This window comes from Aspergillus versicolor, assembly GCF_001890125.1.
Source record: "Aspergillus versicolor CBS 583.65 unplaced genomic scaffold ASPVEscaffold_8, whole genome shotgun sequence".
Taxonomy (NCBI): Eukaryota; Fungi; Ascomycota; class Eurotiomycetes; order Eurotiales; family Aspergillaceae; genus Aspergillus; species Aspergillus versicolor.
The window spans coordinates 7102-28400 of NW_024467531.1; the positions used below are offsets into that span (position 1 = coordinate 7102).

At 15.2% G+C, this 21299-nt stretch overlaps 1 protein-coding gene across 1 annotated transcript; it reads left to right on the forward strand.

Annotated features, from left to right (window-relative positions):
- Positions 1 to 58: 58 nt before the first annotated feature.
- On the forward strand, positions 59 to 20386 carry ASPVEDRAFT_152932 (uncharacterized protein; the record flags this gene model as incomplete). Its single annotated transcript, XM_040808331.1, has 4 exons — positions 59 to 885; positions 941 to 1263; positions 10689 to 10697; positions 20373 to 20386. Exons 1-4 carry the CDS (start codon positions 557 to 559, stop codon positions 20384 to 20386), a joined length of 675 nt encoding a protein of 224 aa, XP_040670352.1. The 5' UTR covers positions 59 to 556.
- Positions 20387 to 21299: the final 913 nt, after the last annotated feature.

Sequence of the window (21299 nt, forward strand, 5' to 3'; positions counted from 1 at the left end):
GTCAAGTTATCTGAAATGTGATTACTTCAGCACTTTCGGCTTGAGTGACTGATTTGGTGACGTGCAACCGCCATGAAGGCAGCAGCTAACGCACCCACCCGGATTTGTATTTGCCCAAGCCACTCCAATACACTCTTTGCTATTAATGAAAGCATAATAACATATTTCCTGATTTCGCCGTGGTAGCGCGCCTGACCAAATGCCCCGGATTGCAACAGTGGCCATACTCCAAGCATATACACTGAATCCTCTTCTTCCGCTCCTCTTGAGGGAGTGCCGATCGCTTTCGTCGGCAAAAAACGAATTGCAATGGCTGTATGAACGAGCTCTATGTATTGTGCGATCAATGTCAAATTATCGGCGAAATGTGACGAACCATAGAGTTTATGGCTGGAGAAATCTCTTGAGATCAATGTGCCTGGCACGGTCAAGGGGTGTACCTCTCCAATACATACTGGGGGATCAGCCTTTCGGGGAACTTGACATCAAATGTACAAGGGGTGTGTTGATTCCAAGGTATCAATACTCCAATTAATCCGATCCTCGTTGCCGTCAGATGTATCCTAACCCCCCCGCCGTCAGGCATGAAACAGAAGCTATTACCCTCCACGCTGCGGAGTTGATATTGGGTCAATTCTCCGGCTCGGGGGGAGGAGAAAAGGCGTCGCTGCGTATCATGGATCTCTGCACGGGGACTGGGTGTATACCACTGCTCCTGCATTCTCTCCTCTCTCGCCACTTTTCACAGTTATCGATTGTCGGCATTGATATCAGTGCTACAGCTGTTAGCTTGGCACAAAAAAATGCCGAGCGAAATGTCCGTCTGGGAAAGCTGTCGCAACGTGCATTGACAGACATCGGGTTTCAACACAAAAATATACTCGAGTATGACACTTATAGGCCATTGGTAATGGATGAGATGTGCGACTAATATATCCAGACCCTTCGCTGTCCCCAATTCCCAGGTTGATGTTCTTATCTCGAATCCGCCATATGTTTCGCCGGAGGAGTATCACGGTGGAACCACGTCACGCAGTGTCCGGATTTTCGAGCCGAAACTTGCACTGGTGCCACCGGAAAATATTGCGCCATTTATGATGGACTCTGGAAATTTCCGTCCGGAGGATTTCTTCTACCATCATATTTCAGCTCTGTTGTGCACATTACAGGTTCGGCTGACTATTCTCGAATGTGGAAGCCGCCTGCAGGCCATGCGGGTTGCCACGGTATATGAAAATGTTATCGGTAGCCATAAAGACCTAGGTAAAGGACATGTTAATATTTGGTCAGATACGGGTATTGATACAGACCCATGTGCAGTCATTGTGCAGTTAGAAAATTAGTATATATCGTGGTGTCACGGTGTGATGTGAAATAGGTTTTTATAGCTAAAAAACCTTATAGGTTAAATTATAATAAAATTTATTATTAGATTACAATCCATAAGATATCAGAAAAATGTGTAATACTGTACTTATTAAACATACTATTTTTATTATTGATGTTGTACCTAGGATTTTAATATATATATTTGTCAATTGCCATGTAGCTGACCCACAGCACTGGCAGTTATAGGCTAGCTATATCTTAATAAAAATTATAATAATTATTTAATATGATATTATTTATTTTTAATTTATGTTATAGATCTATATATAATAACTTTTTTACTTAATTACTTAGAAATAGTGTTATGTATTCTTTAAAATTTTTAAATATTATAAAAATCTACACACTAACTGGTTATATAATTATTTTCCAATATAATATAATATTATCAATTATTATTAGAAAATCCCAAGTTATCTATTATATATAATAATATTTTATTAAAGATTTTCTATATAATAGATTCCTTAATTTCTTTTTTAGTTTTATTTTAATTTCAAATCTATTTTATAATTAAACATAACCTACCTTCGTTGTATTTTTTAATATTATTTAATATCATTTAAAAACATTTTAAGATAATTATTTATATATAAATACTAGTTTATGTATTTATAAAGACTTTACTTTCTAACCTATTTTATTTATAATTATACTCTCAAAAATAATTTAGAAATATAGATTAATTAGTAATCTAGATTAATTATTTTAGATTAATAATTTTACACCTACTAATATTATTTTATTATTTTTATATAATTTTACTTCTAGAGTAGCTAGTTCTTTATATAGTATTATTTATTATAATTTATTTATATAGTTTTTTCTCTTTTAATTAATTCTAGTATAATTTATAATTTTAGGTATTATTTTCTCTAGATTATATACTTTTTAATAAAAAATTAAATAATTTAATTCTTATTATTTATAAATAGCTAAATAAAGTACTAGAATTAAATACTTATATATATATATATATCAGAATTAGAATAACTAGCCAAGATTAATTATGTAACTTATAACTTATAATAGAATAAGATATTATTATATACTAATATATATAGATACTATATAAACATGCCTGAGATATACTATAGTAGCTAAGTAGCTATAATATAATATATAAATATATATCATATTACTAGTTCTTAACGAAAAAACCTAATAATTAATCTTATTAAATATAAATTTATTTCTTATTAATATATTATATATTTATAATTCCTAGAGAGCTATTATATTAATATTATAGTTTTATAATCTTAATTACTATTCTTCTTAAAGATCTAATATATATAGTTATAATAAAATTTAAGACTTAGAAATAACTCTAATATTATAATATATAAAATTAAATAGCTCTTTCTATATAAAATAATATAATAATATAGATCTATCTATATCTAAAAAAAATCTAAAATTAAGAAATAATAAAAAAATAAATAATATTATAAAATTATATTTAATCTTTAAAATAATAAAAGGGAATTTATTCTAATTTTAAAATTTAATATAAAATAAAAAAAATCTATAAATTAGTAAAAATATTAAAAAATTTCTTTAAAAAGAAAAAATAAGTATATAATATATTAAATCAATATTACTATAAAAGAAATAAAAAACTTTAGAAATAAAACTAAATATATATATTAAAATTATATATATAAATATAGAAATACTATTTTAAAATATTTAATTTATAATATAACTTTCTTTAAGAATATTATAAAATAATTAATCTTTAAGATTAAATAATTCTAAAAATTAAAAATAGGATTTTCAAAAGACTATTTTTATATAAAAAAATTATAAATTATAATTTATATAAATATCTAGACTAGTATTTCTATATAAAAAATTATTAAATAAATAAACAAAAATAAATTATATATTATTATTTTTAATAATATCTAGATTCTATAATTAAGAAGAAATATATATAACTTTATTATAAAATTTTATATAAACTAACTTTAATAGTATCTTATTATATATAATTAAGAATTTAATAATATTATAATAAAAAGTAATAATATATTACTATAATATAAAATAATAAATATACTAGTTAATATATAAATTTATATAATATTTTAAAAAATTTAAATAATATTTAACTAAATTATTAAATAATAAAATTTAAAAAGCTATCTTATACTCTAAAATATATAATAAGATTTATAAAAAAATAGTATAATATTTATAAAAACTAGAGAATTATAATATATATAAAAAATATATTTTAATAATTAAATAATTAAAAGAGTTTTAGAAGAACTTTAATTTATAAAATATATATTAATAAATAGTATATAAGACTTCTCAAAAAAAAGATTATAATAATAAAAATAATTATAAAAAATTATAAATTTATAATAAAAGTTATAAGTACTATCTTAATATTTAAAAAGAAATAAAAAAATAAAAAAATATATAAAAATAATCTAGATTATTATAATTATAGAAAGATTAATTATATTAAATTAAAGTATTAACTAGTAAATAATAAAGAATATTTATAAAAAAATAATATAAAATTTAATAAAATTTTATACAATAAAGATATTAGGTATAAAGATTTAAGTTATATATAAGAATAAATAAATATATTTTTTATATAAATTATATTAATTTTCTAGAATTTATAATAACTAGAAATAATATAGAAATAAAAATTAAATAAATTATAATAATAATTAACTAGCTAGTATTATAAAATATAAAAAAAAAATCTAGTTATTTATTAAATTTTTTAAATTTATTAATCATTATTACTAGTTTATTTATATATTTGGTAAGATTATAACTCTATTAAATAAAATAATAAAAAAAAGATATAAAATTATACTTATTAAAAAAAACTTAAAATATTCTTACAGTTATTATTATAATATTATAACTTAAAATTATCTATTAAAATCTATATAAATATATTAAAATATATAGTTTTAAGTATCTTAAACTAGAAGCTTAAGAATAAAAACTAATATTTAATAATCTTTTATTTAAAAAAAACTAAATAGTATATAGATATATTATAAAATATATAACTAGAAATTATTTATAATAGTAAATAGCTTTTATAAATAATACTATTATTTTAAAAATAGTTTATATATTATTAAATTTTACTATAATTATAATAATTTGTACCAATTTATAATAATTAAAAGCTATTTTTATATTAGATATATTAAATTAAAAAATTAATAATATTTTATTCCTAGATTTATTATATTATAGATCAAAAACCCTATAAATAACTCGAGAAATATATAAACTATAAATCTAAAAAAAGAAAGTAGATATATAAATAAAATATATTTTTAAAAAAATTATAGAAGTAACTAAATAGTATTATATATATATTATTTTAATATACTTTCTATAAAAATCTTTAAAATTAATATAAATCACGGGTTAGCTAGTTATTACAGGTTAATAGATTACCCACCTAAAGTTAATATATTATTTAACATATAATTCTTTAAATAACTACTATATTACTAAAATAAAATAAATCTTATTAAAAATTAGTAAAGTAAGAAGAGAAGATTTAATTTATTAAGCTATAGCTATTTTTAATATATTCTATAAAATTTTTTAAAAGTAGTTAAAAGAATACTAATTTTAATTAAAATAATATAATTATAATCTTAAGCTCTCTAAAACTTAGGAAAATATTCTAAAATATTAAATAATATTAAGAGATATATATAAAGTTACTTCTAGATATATATATATATATATATAAATAGCTAATCTTATTCTTTAATCTAATATAACTACTATTCTAAAGTTTATTAGTATTAATTAAGTTACTAATTTTATTAAATAGTAAGATAAGATTAAAAGTATATTTATATATAAATATAACTATTCTTAAACTTAATATAAGAATTTTAAATTTATTAAGACTTAGTTTAAATAACTATAGTAATTATAAGTTAAATATAATATCTAATTAAAAAATATTTTTAATTTTAATAAAACTAGCTTTACTATAGATTTAATAATAATTTTTATAGTTATTTCTAGAGTTAAGATATCTAGTATATTATATCTTATTTAACTAGATAATTAGAAATAGATTATAATAATTAAATATATTAATATAAATAATTAGGCTATTCTAATTATTATTATATTTAAAGAAAAGATCTTTATATAAAAATAATATAAAAATAGCTACTTACTAGATAATTAAAAAATTAAAATAAATTAAAATAGCTAGATAAATAATAAAATTAGTTTTTAATAGTTTTAAAATATCTTTATTTTTAAAATAATAAGCTATATAATTAATTAATATTAATTACTTATTTTAAATAAATATAGTAGTTATCTTATACTTTAATTTAATAAAATATATAGTAATAATAATATTATTCTTATTTATATATTTTTATATTTGTTTTATTTTTTATAGTCGCTAGATATTAATTATTTTAGTTTTTTAAAATATATATATATAGATTTTACTAGTTTAAAAACCTATTTTAAAATCTACTATATTAATAAATTTAATTTTTTAAAAAAATATCTAAAAATTTATATAAAAGTCTTTATATCTTAAAATATTTAAAATAATTTTACTACTACTAGGATAATTTTATTTAACTTTAATGAAATATTTTAAAAGCTAAATATTATACTAGAAATATCTATATTTTTTCAAATTATAATAATTTATTTACTAGTTTTTTAATATTAATAATATCTTATATAATTTAATAATTATAATAATAGATATCTTTAATTAAAATTTTTTTAAATTTTTTTGAAAATCTATTATTACTTTTAAAAATTATAATTTATAATATAGTTTAACTAGTAAAAAATAACTATAATCTCTATATTATAAATTATAAATTAATAAAGAACAAAAGTTAATCTAGATATTAAATAATTTTTAATAAAAATTTATTAATATATAAAACTAGAGACTTAATTAAATAGAGAAATAAATAATTAAATATTAAGATAGACTTTATTATAGATTTTATATCTTTATCTTTAATTACACTAAGATAAGTATTACTGAAGTATATAAATTATAAAATTTAAAATTATAAAAGAACTATATCTCCTATATATCTAGATAATTAGTTTTAAATAAAAAATATATTATTTAGTTATTAAAAATAGCTTTAAGTTTCTTGGGCATAGCTGAATTCAGTAAGGTAACCTGTTAACCTATGATGACCAGCTGACCCGTAATTTACATTAACTATAATAACTTATAAGATAGATATCTAGATAGAAAAAAATAATAAAAATTATTAAGTATGAATACTACTAGTTAATAATAAGTAAAGAAATTAAAAACTATATTAAAGAATATAACATATATTAATAGATTATAGTATATTAATATAAATCTTATAGTTTACTAAATAAACTCTTATAACTAAAAGACTTTATAGATTAAATAATAATAAATTTTATAACTAGACTATTCTCTATAAAATACTAAAAGAAAATATATACTTTATATTTTATATATAAAGAGTATCTTTATAAAAAAATTACTATAATTCTTATTATATATATCTATATATATTAGAGTTCTAAGTAATATAATTAATAATAAAAATAATATTTTTATAAATATATTTTAATTAATACTCTATCCACTATTATCTTAAATTATAAGTTAACTACTAGTAATATAATATCTATAGAAAAATAGATAAATTAAATATTAAAATTAAATAAATAAAATATTATTTATGTATTTATATAAACTAGAATTAAGATAACTAGTTATAATAACTATTAATTATATAATTTATATATAATAAAATAATAATAAAATATTAGCTATAATTTTAACTTAATATTAAAAATCCAGAAAAAGTATTATATAAAATATACTAGAATATATTAAAAAAAATATAAAAAACTAGCTAAATAGCTAGAGAATATAATTAAAACTATAGAAAAATAATATAATAAGAAATTTAAAAATATAAAGTTTATAGTTAATAACTTTATTATATTAAATATAAGAAATATTAACTAAACTAGATTAAACTATAAATTAAGTAACTAGTATCTAGAATCTTTTAAAATTATATATATATAATATTAATCTTATAAATTATATCTATATTTTAAAATATACTAACTCTATAATATATTCTATATTTTTTTATTTTATAAATATACTAGAGATTTCTATATAACTTTAAAACTAAAATTATTATTTATTAATAAAGAAGAAGAATATAAAATTAAAAATATAATTATAGATTATTAATATAAAGAATAACTTTAATTCCTAGTTTAATAATATAGATAAAACTCTAGCTATAATATATAAGAACTATTTAATTATATTAAAGATACTATTATACTAGATATCTATAAAGAATAATAATATCTACTATAAAAGTATAAAAAAGAAAGACTTATAATATCTATAAATTATATAAAATCCTAAATTATAGAAAGAGAATTATTAATTTAAAAAAAAAAATATAGAAAATAAAAAACTATTTATTATTCCTGCAGGGAGCCTCTCCTAGAAACTTTTTAAAAATATAAATCTTTATAGAAGACTCTTTCTAGAGACTTTTTAAAAATAGAAATCTCTAGAGAGAACCTCTCCTGAGGATTTTTAGAAATAAATAATCTATAATACTATAACTAAAATATATAGTACTAGAATACTAAGTATAAAATTACAGGATATTAAATAAAAATATAATAAATATAAATAAAAATATTTATAAATAGTCTAGAAAAGAGTTTTTATTCTAGCTAGTAATAAAGAGAATTATATCTTTATTTCTTTTATAAGAATAAAATATATAATAATAAATAATAATCTCTAGTAAATTATAGTTATTTCTAATAATACTAGTCTAAAGAAATATCTTACTAGTAATAAATATATCTTAATAATAATTATTCTATAGTTTTAAAAAAGAGAATTAGTAAAATAATCTAGATTTAATATAAAAAAATTAAAATATCTATTTTACTATAGAACTAGATACTATATTTACTATAATAATAAATATTATACTACTCTAAAGAGCTATCTAATATTATAAATAAATAAAGCTTACTATAAGAGATATATATATAGTATATAACAGCCAGGGTAGGAGATATAGAATAAAAGATTAATAATATAAAAGAGAGAGCTAAGAATATAAAAAAAAAAATATAAAAAAATAATAAGAATAAAAATAAAAATATAAATATAAATATAGATAAAAAAACTAGAAAAAGACTTATTTCCAGGAAAATATTTATAGTAAAATAAATAAAATATATCTTATATATATAATATATATTAATAGTATAGGTAATAGTAGATTTCTTATATAGTAATATCTAAAAATATTATATTAGTAAGATTCTAAATATAAAAATAATTATAAAGCTAGACTAATTAAAAACTAGAAATAAGAAAGTAAAATATTATAGAATAATAATAAAATACTAAGAATCCTAATAATAATATTAATATAATCTATAAAATAAAATAACTACTAAAAATAGAAATTAATATAAAAAAATATATAAAATAATATATTTTAAGTTTAAACTAATTAAATAAAACCCTATAAAAAACTAAGTAATTAAAAAAATAGAGTATAGATATACTATATATAGATAAAACTTTTAGTAATAATATTTTTATAAGTTCTTAAGTAAAATAACTAATAAAAAGTTTATTTAAATTATAAAAATTAAAAGAATCTAAATACTAAATACTAATATAATTATTTAAGATATAATTAAGAAATAGTAATATAAAATTTCTATTATTAAATTAATATATTATTATATTAATCTATAATATAATACTAGAAGGCTTAATTTAATCTAAAAAAATATTAATAAGATTTATAAAATTAAAATAATTATAAAAATAAAAGAAATTAATTAATAAGTTATATAAATATAAAGAAATATTTATAGTAATAAAAAATAGAATATCTAGAGAGAAAAGAAAAGAAGAAAAAATAAATAAAAAATAAAAAATATTTTAATATTATAATATTACTAAATTATATATAAATTTATTTATAATAAATACTAGCTATATAATATTTATTTATATTACTAAAACTATCTATATTAATAAAATAATAATATACTAATTTTAGATACTTATTATAAGTTTAATTTTAAGTTTATAAAGCTAAGTTTAGTACTATTAGATTCCTTTCTTTTTATTCTATATTTTAACTATAGAGCCTGTTAGAAATAACTAATTATAAGATTATAATTACTTAAGAGAGAGAAATAACTATTATATATTATTATTTATAAATACTATATAAGTATATTTAAGATATATTATAGCAGCCAAGTAGTTACTATATAATATATAGATATATATTATATTACTAGTTCTTAGCTAAGAGGGCTAGTAATTAATTTATTTAAATATAAATCTATTCTTTACTAATTATATATTATATCTCTATAATCCCTAGAGAACCGCTATATTAGTATTACAGCCTCACAATTTAGTGATAGTAAAAGAACTAGTATATTACTTATTAAATTTAGATAAAAAATATTAAAAAATAGATAACTTATATCTATAGTATAAATATAAATAAATAAAATTACAAGAGCTAGATATAACTAGTAAATATTTTTAATTATATAAAACTTTTATATATATTATAATAAATTTTATTACTTTTTCTATATTTAATCTAATATTAAAATCTTACTCAAATATATATATTTTTTAAAATATTATATAAAATATATAACTTTATATTAAATAAAAATTTATAAAGGCTTGTTTTAGTAAATTAAAATTATATTTTATTAATAATTATAATAATAATAGATATTTAGCTTAACTAAAATAGCTCTTATATATGAATATAATAAAATATAATTTTAATTTATTAAATTATTTATTTAATTTATTTATTTAATTGAAAATAATATATATTAAAGTAGTACTAGTTAATACTAAAAATTTTATTAAATAAATCATTCTAGAAGCTTAATATAAAATAAATATTTTAGTTAGAAATAAAATCTTTCAATAGTTTTTAGTTATAAAAATAGAAATAATTTATAAAAGTAATATTCTAGATAAAAATAGTTTATATAAAATATCTAGAAATTAAGTTAATATACTTAATAAATTTATTAATAAGAACTAGTATTATATTAAATCTTTATATATTAGTAATCTTTAAAATATATTTATTCATAGTAAAGCTATTATATAATAAATATATAATAAAATCTATAAATATTAAATTAACTAATATAAAGATAAATAATATAAATTATAATAAATTATATAGTAAATAATAGTAAGTATTATTCTATATGAGATATATATATATATAATTATTAATATTTTAATAACTATATTTATTATAAATTATAGTAAATATTTTAATAGTTATAGATAGTATAGAGTATATAAAGCTAAGATTTTTAAATAAAAAAATATTTTTTAGTATTATTTAAAGTTCTATATTTTTATAGATAAAATAAATTATCTTTAAAAATATAAAATAAAAAACCAGTATTATTATTATTTTATAATATTTTAATTATAATAATAGCTTAAGTATTAGATAAGTAGTCTTTTTATAAATATAACTTAAAATTTTTAAGTAATTAAATACTAGAGAATAATAGATTAATAAATATAAATTAATTAATTTAATATTTTAGTTAATTAAATTACTAAAAGATTCTCTAGACTTAAAATTAATAAATTTAATATTAATATTAGAACTTTATTTATTTTTAAATTAAGTACTAGTCTTTAAGCTATTCAGGTTTAATATAAATATACTAATAATTTAACTAATATATAATAATTAAGATAAAATATATAGTATAATATTAATATAATTAGATTTATATAATACTATTAACTAAAATTATTAAATAAATTAATTAGTATATACTAGATATAGATTTAGATTCTTTAAAATAATAATTTATATAAATAATTATTTTAAAAATACTAATAATAGAAGTATAATTAATATAAATAATAACTTTTCTAGTAGATTTAATTATATACTATATCTTTTATAGTATCTAAACTATATAAAATATTTTTAATTTAATAGACTAGTATAACTATTTTTTTAAATAAGTACTCTACTTAAAAATAGAATAGAATATATATATATTCTAGAAGATAGTACTAAAATATTATTATATATAATTATTAATATTATTAATATAATATACTATAACTCTATAATCTCTACTAGAAGTATCTAGATCAATATAAAATATAATAGATTGATTAAAATAATATAAAAATTATAATTTTTTAAATTAAACTTATAAATTATTTAATATAGTACTAAAACTAACTTATAAAGTTTATATAATATTTAAGATTTTTTAGAGTATATAAAAACTTTAATACTAATATAATTTTAAGTTTTTTTTATAAAAATTATTAATTTTAGAGTATTAATATATTAATCTAGAAATTATATAGAAAAAAATTAATAAATATTTTTATAAACTCTAGTTTAATATTTATATATTATAATTAGCTAAATACTAGTACTAGATATTTAAAATACTCTTCTAGAGTTTTTAAAATAATAATAATAATATTAATATAAGCTTTAGTAAATATAGTAAATTGATATAATAAAAGATTTATTTAATATTGAATATAAGATATTAAATAAATATATTCTACAATAATAATGTAGAATACTTTCTATTCATAATAAAATATAATTATTAATGTAAATCACAGGTCAGCTGGTCACTACAGGTCAACCACCTATCCTACCCAAAGTTAACGTATTGTTTAATATACGGTTATTTAAATAATTACTATATTATCTAAATAAAAGAAATCTTATTAAAAATTAGTTAAGTAAGAAAGAAGACTTATATTTACTTTATCTATTTTAAAAAAAAGAAATTACTTTAATTTATTAAATTATAATTATTTTTAATATATTTTATAAACCTCTCTAAGATTAATTTAAAAAATATTAATTTTAATTAAAATAATATAATTATAATCTCTAGCTCTCTAAAACTCAGGAAAATACATTAATGTATTAAATAATATTAAGAGATATATATAGAGTTACTTCTAGATATATATATATATATATAAAATAGCTAGTCTTATTCTTTAATCTAGTATAACTACTACTTTAAAATTTATTAATATTAATTAAATTACTAGCTTTATTAAATAATAAAATAAAGTTAAAAGTACTTTTATATATAAATATAACTATTTTTAAGCTTAATATAAAAACTTTAAAGTTATTAAAGTTTAATTTAAATGACTATAGTAATTTTAAGATAAATATAATATTTAATAAGAAGATATTTATAATTTTAATAAAATTAGCTTTATTATAGATTTAATAACAACTTTTAAAATTATTTCTAGAGTTAAAATATCTAGTATATTATATCTTATTTAATTAGATAATTAGAAATAGATTATAATAATTAAATATATTAATATAAATAATTAGGTTATTCTAACTACTATTATCTTTAAAAAAGTCTTTATATAAAAATAATATAAAAATAATAGCTTACTAGATAATTAAAAAATAAAATAAATTAAAATAATTAGATAAATAATAAGATTAATTTCTAGTAATTTTAAAGTATTTTTATTTTTATAATAATAAATTATATTATTAGCTAATATTAATTATTTATCTTAAATAACTATAATAGTTATCTTATATCTTAATTTAATAAAATATATAATAATAATAATATTGTTTTTATTTATATATTTTTATACTTTTCTTATTTTCTATAATCTTTTAATATTAATTATTTCAATTTTTTAATATATATATATATAGAGAGATTTTACTAGTTTAAAAACCTATTTTAAAATTTATTATATTAATAAGTTTAACTTTTTAAAGAAATATTGAAAAGCTTATATAAAGATCTTTATATTTTAAAATATTTAAAATAGCTTTATTATTACTAGAATAATTCTATTTAATTTTAATAAAGTATTTTAAAAGTTAAATATTATACTAGAAATACTTATATTTTTTTAAATTATAATAGTTTATTTACTAGCTTTTTAATACTAGTAATATTTTATATAGTTTAATAATTATAATAATAAATATCTTTAATCAAGAAACTTTTAAAAAGAGATTGTAAAAGTTTATTATTATTTTTAAAAAAATATTATAGTAAATAATAAAAGACTATAAAATTATAATTTATAATATAATTTAATTAGTAAAAAATAATTATAATCTCTATACTATAAATTAATTATAAATTAATAAAAAAAGAGTTAATCTATATACTAAATAACTTTTAATAAAGATTTATTAATATAAGAAACTAGAGATCTAATTAAATAAAAAAATAAATAATTAAATATTAATATTAGTTTTATTATAAATTCTATATTTTTATTTTTAATTATACTAAGATAAGTACTATTAAAGTATATAAATTATAGAATTTGAAATTATAAAAAAACTATATATTCTATATATCTAGATAATTAATTTTAAATAAAATATATATTATTTAATTATTAAAAATAGCTTTAAGTTTCTTAGACATAGCTGAATTTAATAGGGTAGGCAGTTGACCTATAATAACTGGCTGACCCGTAATTTATATTAGATATTTTTAATAAACATACTTAATAGATTATTAATAAAAGAATTTAGTAGTATTAATAACTAAGATAAAATAATAGCTATATATAAAATTAATAATATTATATTATATAGATATAAGATAATAGTTAGATTTAAACTTTTTATTTACTTTATATAAATTAATTATAATATAATCTTTATATTTTACTTTATTAATTTATAGATTAATAGTATAAGGTCCTTGGCCTTTAGGGTTATTATAAATAGTGTAAAAGAGTGTAATATATCTAATAATAGAGAATATAATATTATAATAGCTAGATTTTAAGAATAAAAAATAGTTCATAGATTAATACTAAAGTTTTAAGTATATATTCTTTATAAAATAAAACTTATAAATATTTAATATTTTTATAAAGATCTTATAATTATCTTTTTTTTATAATTTTAGTCTCTTAAGGCCTTTATAATAGTTAACTAATTTTCATATATAGTTCTTTTTTAAAAAACCTCCCTGTAATATAAAATCTAAAATAGGATAAAATTCTTATAATAAAAAAAAGATATTCTATTATCTTTATTATCTATAAAATATACTTTTAAATAGTAGATACTCTAAGTTTTAAATATATAAGATTTCTTATAATATTTTTCTCTATTATATAATATTATCTATTTATAATAATCTTATACTCTAGCTATAAGATCTCTTTTTTTATTATATAATATTAAAATCTTTTATAAGCTATTTTCTTAATTATCTTATAATATTTCTATAAGTAGTTTTTTATAAATATTTAATTTATTATTTCTTAATAACTTTTTTATATCTATCTAGATTATCTTATATTATTATAAATTATAGATTTTATCTACTATATAAATTCTATAGAATTCTATTATTATAGTTAATAATATTATAGTATTAAAGTTTATATAAAAATCTTTTTTCTTCTTTAGAAACTTTTTTTCTTTAAGAATTTAAACTTTTTTATTTAGTATAGTTTCTTTTTTATAGATTTTTAATATTTATTAACTTTCTATAAGATTTATCTAGCTACTTACTTTATAGATTTTATATATTAATTTATTGTTATAAATTCTTTATCTATCTTATAAGAATTAGTTCTGATTCTTTTTTATATATTTAATTATTAATTTTAATATTATTTTCTTTGTAGAATACTTAGTTATAATATCTATTTTCTTTAATCTTACTATTATTACTACTACTCTTATAAATAATAATTATTTCTTCTCTTTTTTCTCTAATCTAGAAAAGGAATAGCCTTCTATAAAAAAAGTTATATAAATCTATATTAGATATTTTATAAGATATAGTTAATAGTACCAGGCCTTTTTTATAAAGAAGAAAAAATTTTTAATCTTTATTTTTATATTTATATCTATATCTATATTTATTTCTATTTTCCTGGTCTCTATATAATCTTTTTTTATTTTTATTCTCTTTTATACTACTACCCGGGGTTCTTTTATAGTTATAATAACTAATATTTTAGCTATATCTTTTTTTTATAGTTTTATTTATTCAGGACTCTCTCCTACTATTATAAATATTTTTAAAAAAATATAAAACTAGTAGTCTCTAGTTACTTTAATAAAATAAGACTAGACTACTATCTAGTCTATTAATCTATTTATAGAGATATAATTTACTTTATATAATTAATAATATTTTATTATAGTCCCTAGACTCTTTTTCTAGATAAATAATTAGATCCTATTAATCTATAAATAATAGTAAATTCTTATATTAATTATCTAATCTATTTTCTTTTATAGATTTAACTAGTTAGAGTAATTAGTTATAAAAATCTAGCTATAAAAACTATTTTAATAATTTATATAAATTAATAATCTTCTACTAGTTTAGAGTATAGTATTTATTATAATTTCTTAGTATTACTTCTATTTATAGCTTATATTTTAGATAGAATTAGAGAGAGATATGATAACTATTTTTTTTATAAATATATTTAATATTTTCTTAAAAGATAAAATTTTAAGATAATCTCTTTTTTATTTTTAATTAAATTATATTTAAAATCTAATAAATTTTCTATAAATATCTATATAGCTTAGAAATAAGATAAAAAAATAAATATATATTATAAAAATATTTTTTTATAGCTAGTCTTATAACTTTCTATCTATATTAACTAGAATTAAATTAGTTATTTCTCTCTTTATAAAATAATTTTTATAAAAATTTAAGTATTATAGATTTATAGTAGATTTTTTAGTAGATTCTTATTAACTAATCTACTTAATTAGTATTTTTATAGAATTTTAGATCTTTAAATCTAAGATTTCTTCTATATAATATTCTTATTTATTCTTACTTATAAATCTTTGTAGAAGTTGAAGTTGTTGGGAAAGATGATCCATTAATTGAAGTGGACGGCCAGGCAGAAATAGCAGGTCCGGAATAACTAACTAACTGTTAGCTAAGCCGAATTAGTACTAGCTTAAGTCAAGCAAAGTAAGGCGACAATAGATATACTATAATAATAAGATAATAAAAGGCAATAAAAGACAGGCATTATTATAGATATAGGGATTTTCAAGAATATAACAGCCTTATTAACTATAAATAGAATTTAATAATAGAATTAAATATAATAGAATAGGCTTGGAGATTACTCAACAAGCTTCTTTATTATAGTTAAATATATATAGTAACTAAATAATAGAAATAGAATAGTAAAGACTTGGAGCTAAGCTTGATAAATAAATAAATAAAATATTAAATATTATAATTAGGATTATAAAATAATTTAAATTAAGTAATAATTTTTTTAATATTAGTAAAATTCTTCTTTTAAATTTATTAATTATACTCAGGGCTATAGCCCAACTATTAAATATAGTATTTAATAAAAAGAGTATACTTTTAACTATATAGATAAATTTAGTAATTAAATATATATTTAACTTTATAATAGTTAAGGTCTTTAGGAAAATAAGTATTAAGAATAATAAAAAATTTTATATTCTTATATCTATATAGATTAGGATTTATAGATACAGGTTTAAGTTAAGTAATTAAAATAACTAAATATATTTTTTAAGAGTTAGATAAATTAGATAGCTTATATATAAAATATCTAATATAACAGGTAATAGTAAAGAGTCTAGTATAATAAAATTCTAATTTTAAGATAATACTAATAATAATAAATAAATTATATTCTTTATATAAATAAAGATATACTTAACTTTTAGATTTAAATAAGATAGATATATAGTAATAATTATAGACTTATTTTATTTAGATATAAATAAACTTATATATCTCTTTAGTATTAAAATAGAAGCTAAAATCTTACTTAAAAAAATAATAAAGTATATACTAAGAAATATATAGATTAAGACTAAATAGTAGATAATAAAATATCTTATTAATAATAGTATTATAAAAACTATTAATTATTAAGATTATACTAGATAAAAAACTTAGCTATATATAGTAACTAAATATATAGCTATAATAAAATATTATTTTAATAATTTAAATAATTTATTTAGATTAACTATCTATTTAAGAGTAATATATTACTATATAATACTAGATTATACTAGTAGTCTTATATATAGCTTTCTAGAATTTAGAAATAAAAATTTAATCTTAATTAAAAATAATATAGTAAGATATTCCCTAATTATAAAATTATAAGTATTATATAGTTAGTATACTCTATTATTTAATATTAAAGATAGTTTAACTAGAAAACAGGTTAATATACTTTATAAATTTATTAATAATAATAAATAGAGTATTAAATCCAGTTTTATTTTTATATATAATATAAAAAATATTATTAGTATTATAAATATTTAGAGATAAAATAATTATAAAATCTATAGTAATTATATTAAATAATATAGGAATAATATTAATTAATTAGAGATTATTATAGAGCTTATATTTTTATTTAATATTAGTATTATAAAATAAATAATATAAAATATACTCTTTTAAAAGCTTTTAATCTTTATAGATAGTAAGATCTTTTATATTCTATATATATTTCTTAAAGTCTTAGTAATTATATTAATTATAAATCTTTTTAAAAATTTTATAAGCTATAGAATAGAAAATATAGATCTAGAATTTATTAATAATAATAATATTATTTTTAAGATTATTAATAATATCTTAATATTTTATATATAAGAGATTATCTTTAATTATATAGAGAAGTTTAGTATTAATACTATTCTTTAAAATATTAAAGATTAATAAAATATAATAATTATTTAAATATTTATTCTTTAAGTACTTTTTAAACTTATCAGTAATTTTAATAATTATAGAAATATAATATATTTAAATATATAAACTATTAAGGTCTAAGAATTATATCTAAATATTATATTTTACTATAGTAAAATATTTTAAGAGTAATTATAATAAAGTATTAGAAATAATATTAGCCCTTCCAGATTTATAATAAATAATAAGCTTAAATTATTATAAATATTAACTAGTATAAACTAATTAATAATTAAGATTCTTAATAATAATAGATTAAAATAATAATTACTTTAAAATACTAATAGTTAATAAATAATTAATATAGATAATAGTAGAATATTTTAATAATTTAATATAATAATAAACTTTATAAATAGTTTATATAAAGTAAAAAACTTTAAATTTAATTAGCTAATAATTATATTTAATACTAGTAAGTAAATAGCTTAGGAATAGAATAGATAGAATCTTTATTTATATAAAAAAATAGAATAATTAGTATATTTATTTTTAATATAATAAACTATAACTCTATATATAATATAAGAAGTATTAATATTAATATAAAATTACTTTTTAGGATTAAAGTATATAAGAAACTAGAGATTTCAGAGCTTATTTTATAAATTAAAGAATAATAATAATTTAATAGTAATAAGTTTAGTAATAATAATATACTTTATATATTCTTAATAGATATAGCTTTTTAATAGACTATTTTTTAAAAGCTTAATTTTATATAATTATAAAGATTTACTCTATATAATATAATATTTAATTTAATAATAAAACCAGCTAGTTAATCTAAAATAATATTTAAAATTTTATAGAATACTAGAGAACTTTAATAATAAAATAGTTTTAAGCTTTTTAATAGATATAATAAAGCTAAAAATATTAACTTATTATTTAAATAATTAAATAGATAGAAATCTAATAAATACTTTTATAAATTTAATCTTAATATTTAGATCTTATAGATATTAGAATATAAGACTTAGATAATAGAGATATTTATTAAATTTACTAGAGATAATAATTATATTATTAATATAAGTTTAATAAAAAACTTTAAATTCTACTAAATTTAAATCTATCTAGTATTAGATATAAAGTATAAAGTTAATTAAATCTATAATAATAATATTAAAGATTTCTTAATTATAGTAATTAATAATTATAATTTATCTTTAGTAATCTTAATAAAATAGCTATTAGTAGAAGAATTTATAAGTATTAATAATAATAATATATTAATAGCTATAAACTAGCTTTATAATTTCTTATTAAACTAGTATTAAGTATTAATCAGGCTTAGCTTCTTTATTTATATTATATAAATTAATAATAATATAACCTTTCTCTTTACTCTTTTAAATTTAGTAATTAAATATAGTATACTAGATAATAAATATAAAGTAACTAAAAAATATATAAATAGTAATAAGTTCAAGCTTACTAGCTTTATATAAAGAGTCTAGAATTTTATGAATTATAGCTTAATCTTTTAGAGATATTTAGTAGATTTTAGATTTAAATATATAATATTCCTAGTCTTCTTTTAATAGTACTTCTATCTATTAAAATTTAGGAATATAAATAATAGAATTAATATTTATATTAATACTCTAGATATTATAATAGAATATAAACTTAGTAAAATAAAAGATAGCTTTAAAATATTTAATATAGATAATAACTTTATTAAACAGGGTATAGATATATTTTAATAATATATTATTTTTATTAAGTAGTTTAGTAATATTCTAATAGGTTTTAATAAATAGTTAATATTTAATAGAGATATAATAAATATTAATAAATAATTATTTAATATATTAATAGTATAGATAATTATTACTAGTTTTTAAAGTAGTATAGATAATATTAAAATCAGGTTTTTTTATTATAGTTAAATATTACTTAAAGATAACTAGATATATAAAAATTAATTCTATAACTTTAAGCCTGATTAAAAATATAATATAAACTTAGGATTATTAATAGTATCTAGATAATAATAATTAAATAGAATAATAATCTTAAAAATTAAGTTAGAAGCTTTAATAAAAAATATATTATTATTAACTAGATAAGTATAGATATAGAGATCTAATTTTATTAACTTTTTTAATTTAAAAATTAGGTCTCTATTAGACAGGATAATAGATTTTATAAATATAAAAACTTTAATCTTTATATAAAAAAATATTTTAATTTTTTTAGTTAAATAGATCTTAATTAGCTTTATATAATTATTAGTCTTATAATATATAGGAATAGTTATACTCTAGTATAAATAAATAATAATAAATTAGTAATTAATATTAATAACTATATTTTTTTAATCTATAGTTTTAGTATTAATAAAAAGTTTAACAGTAATATTAACTAGATAAACTAAGATAGTAATATATCTAAAGATAGATATAGTATTAGTATCTAGAGAGAAAGAAAAATATAAATAAAACTTTATATATATATTAAATATATAATTTAATCTAATACTATTAATAGTAATAGCTTTATTAGCTTTTATAATCTTAATATTTAGAATATTTTATAGGAAGTTAGTATTACTAATTAACTAGAAATAGCTAGTATTAAAATATATTTTTTTAAAGATTTTAGTAATATTTAGACCTGTTAAAATAGTAATAGATCTCTAGATTTATAAAATATAAATATTAAAAAGATCTTTAATATTAGATTTAATAATAATAATACTAGATAGAGATATTATAGAAATAATATAATAAATAGATATAGACTTAGCTTACTTAGTATATAAATAAGATAAATATTTATATAGTTTATTATTTAATTTAAAGATTTTAGTATAGTAAAAATAGATAATAAAATCTAGTTTTTTATTATAATTAAAGATATAATTATTTTTAACTATAATAAATCTAAAAATATTTTTTACTATAGTTAAACCTTATATAATAGTAGATTTATTATTAATATAATATATATTAGTATAGTTAGTAGAAGTCTTATCTTCTTTATTATCTAAATAGATAATT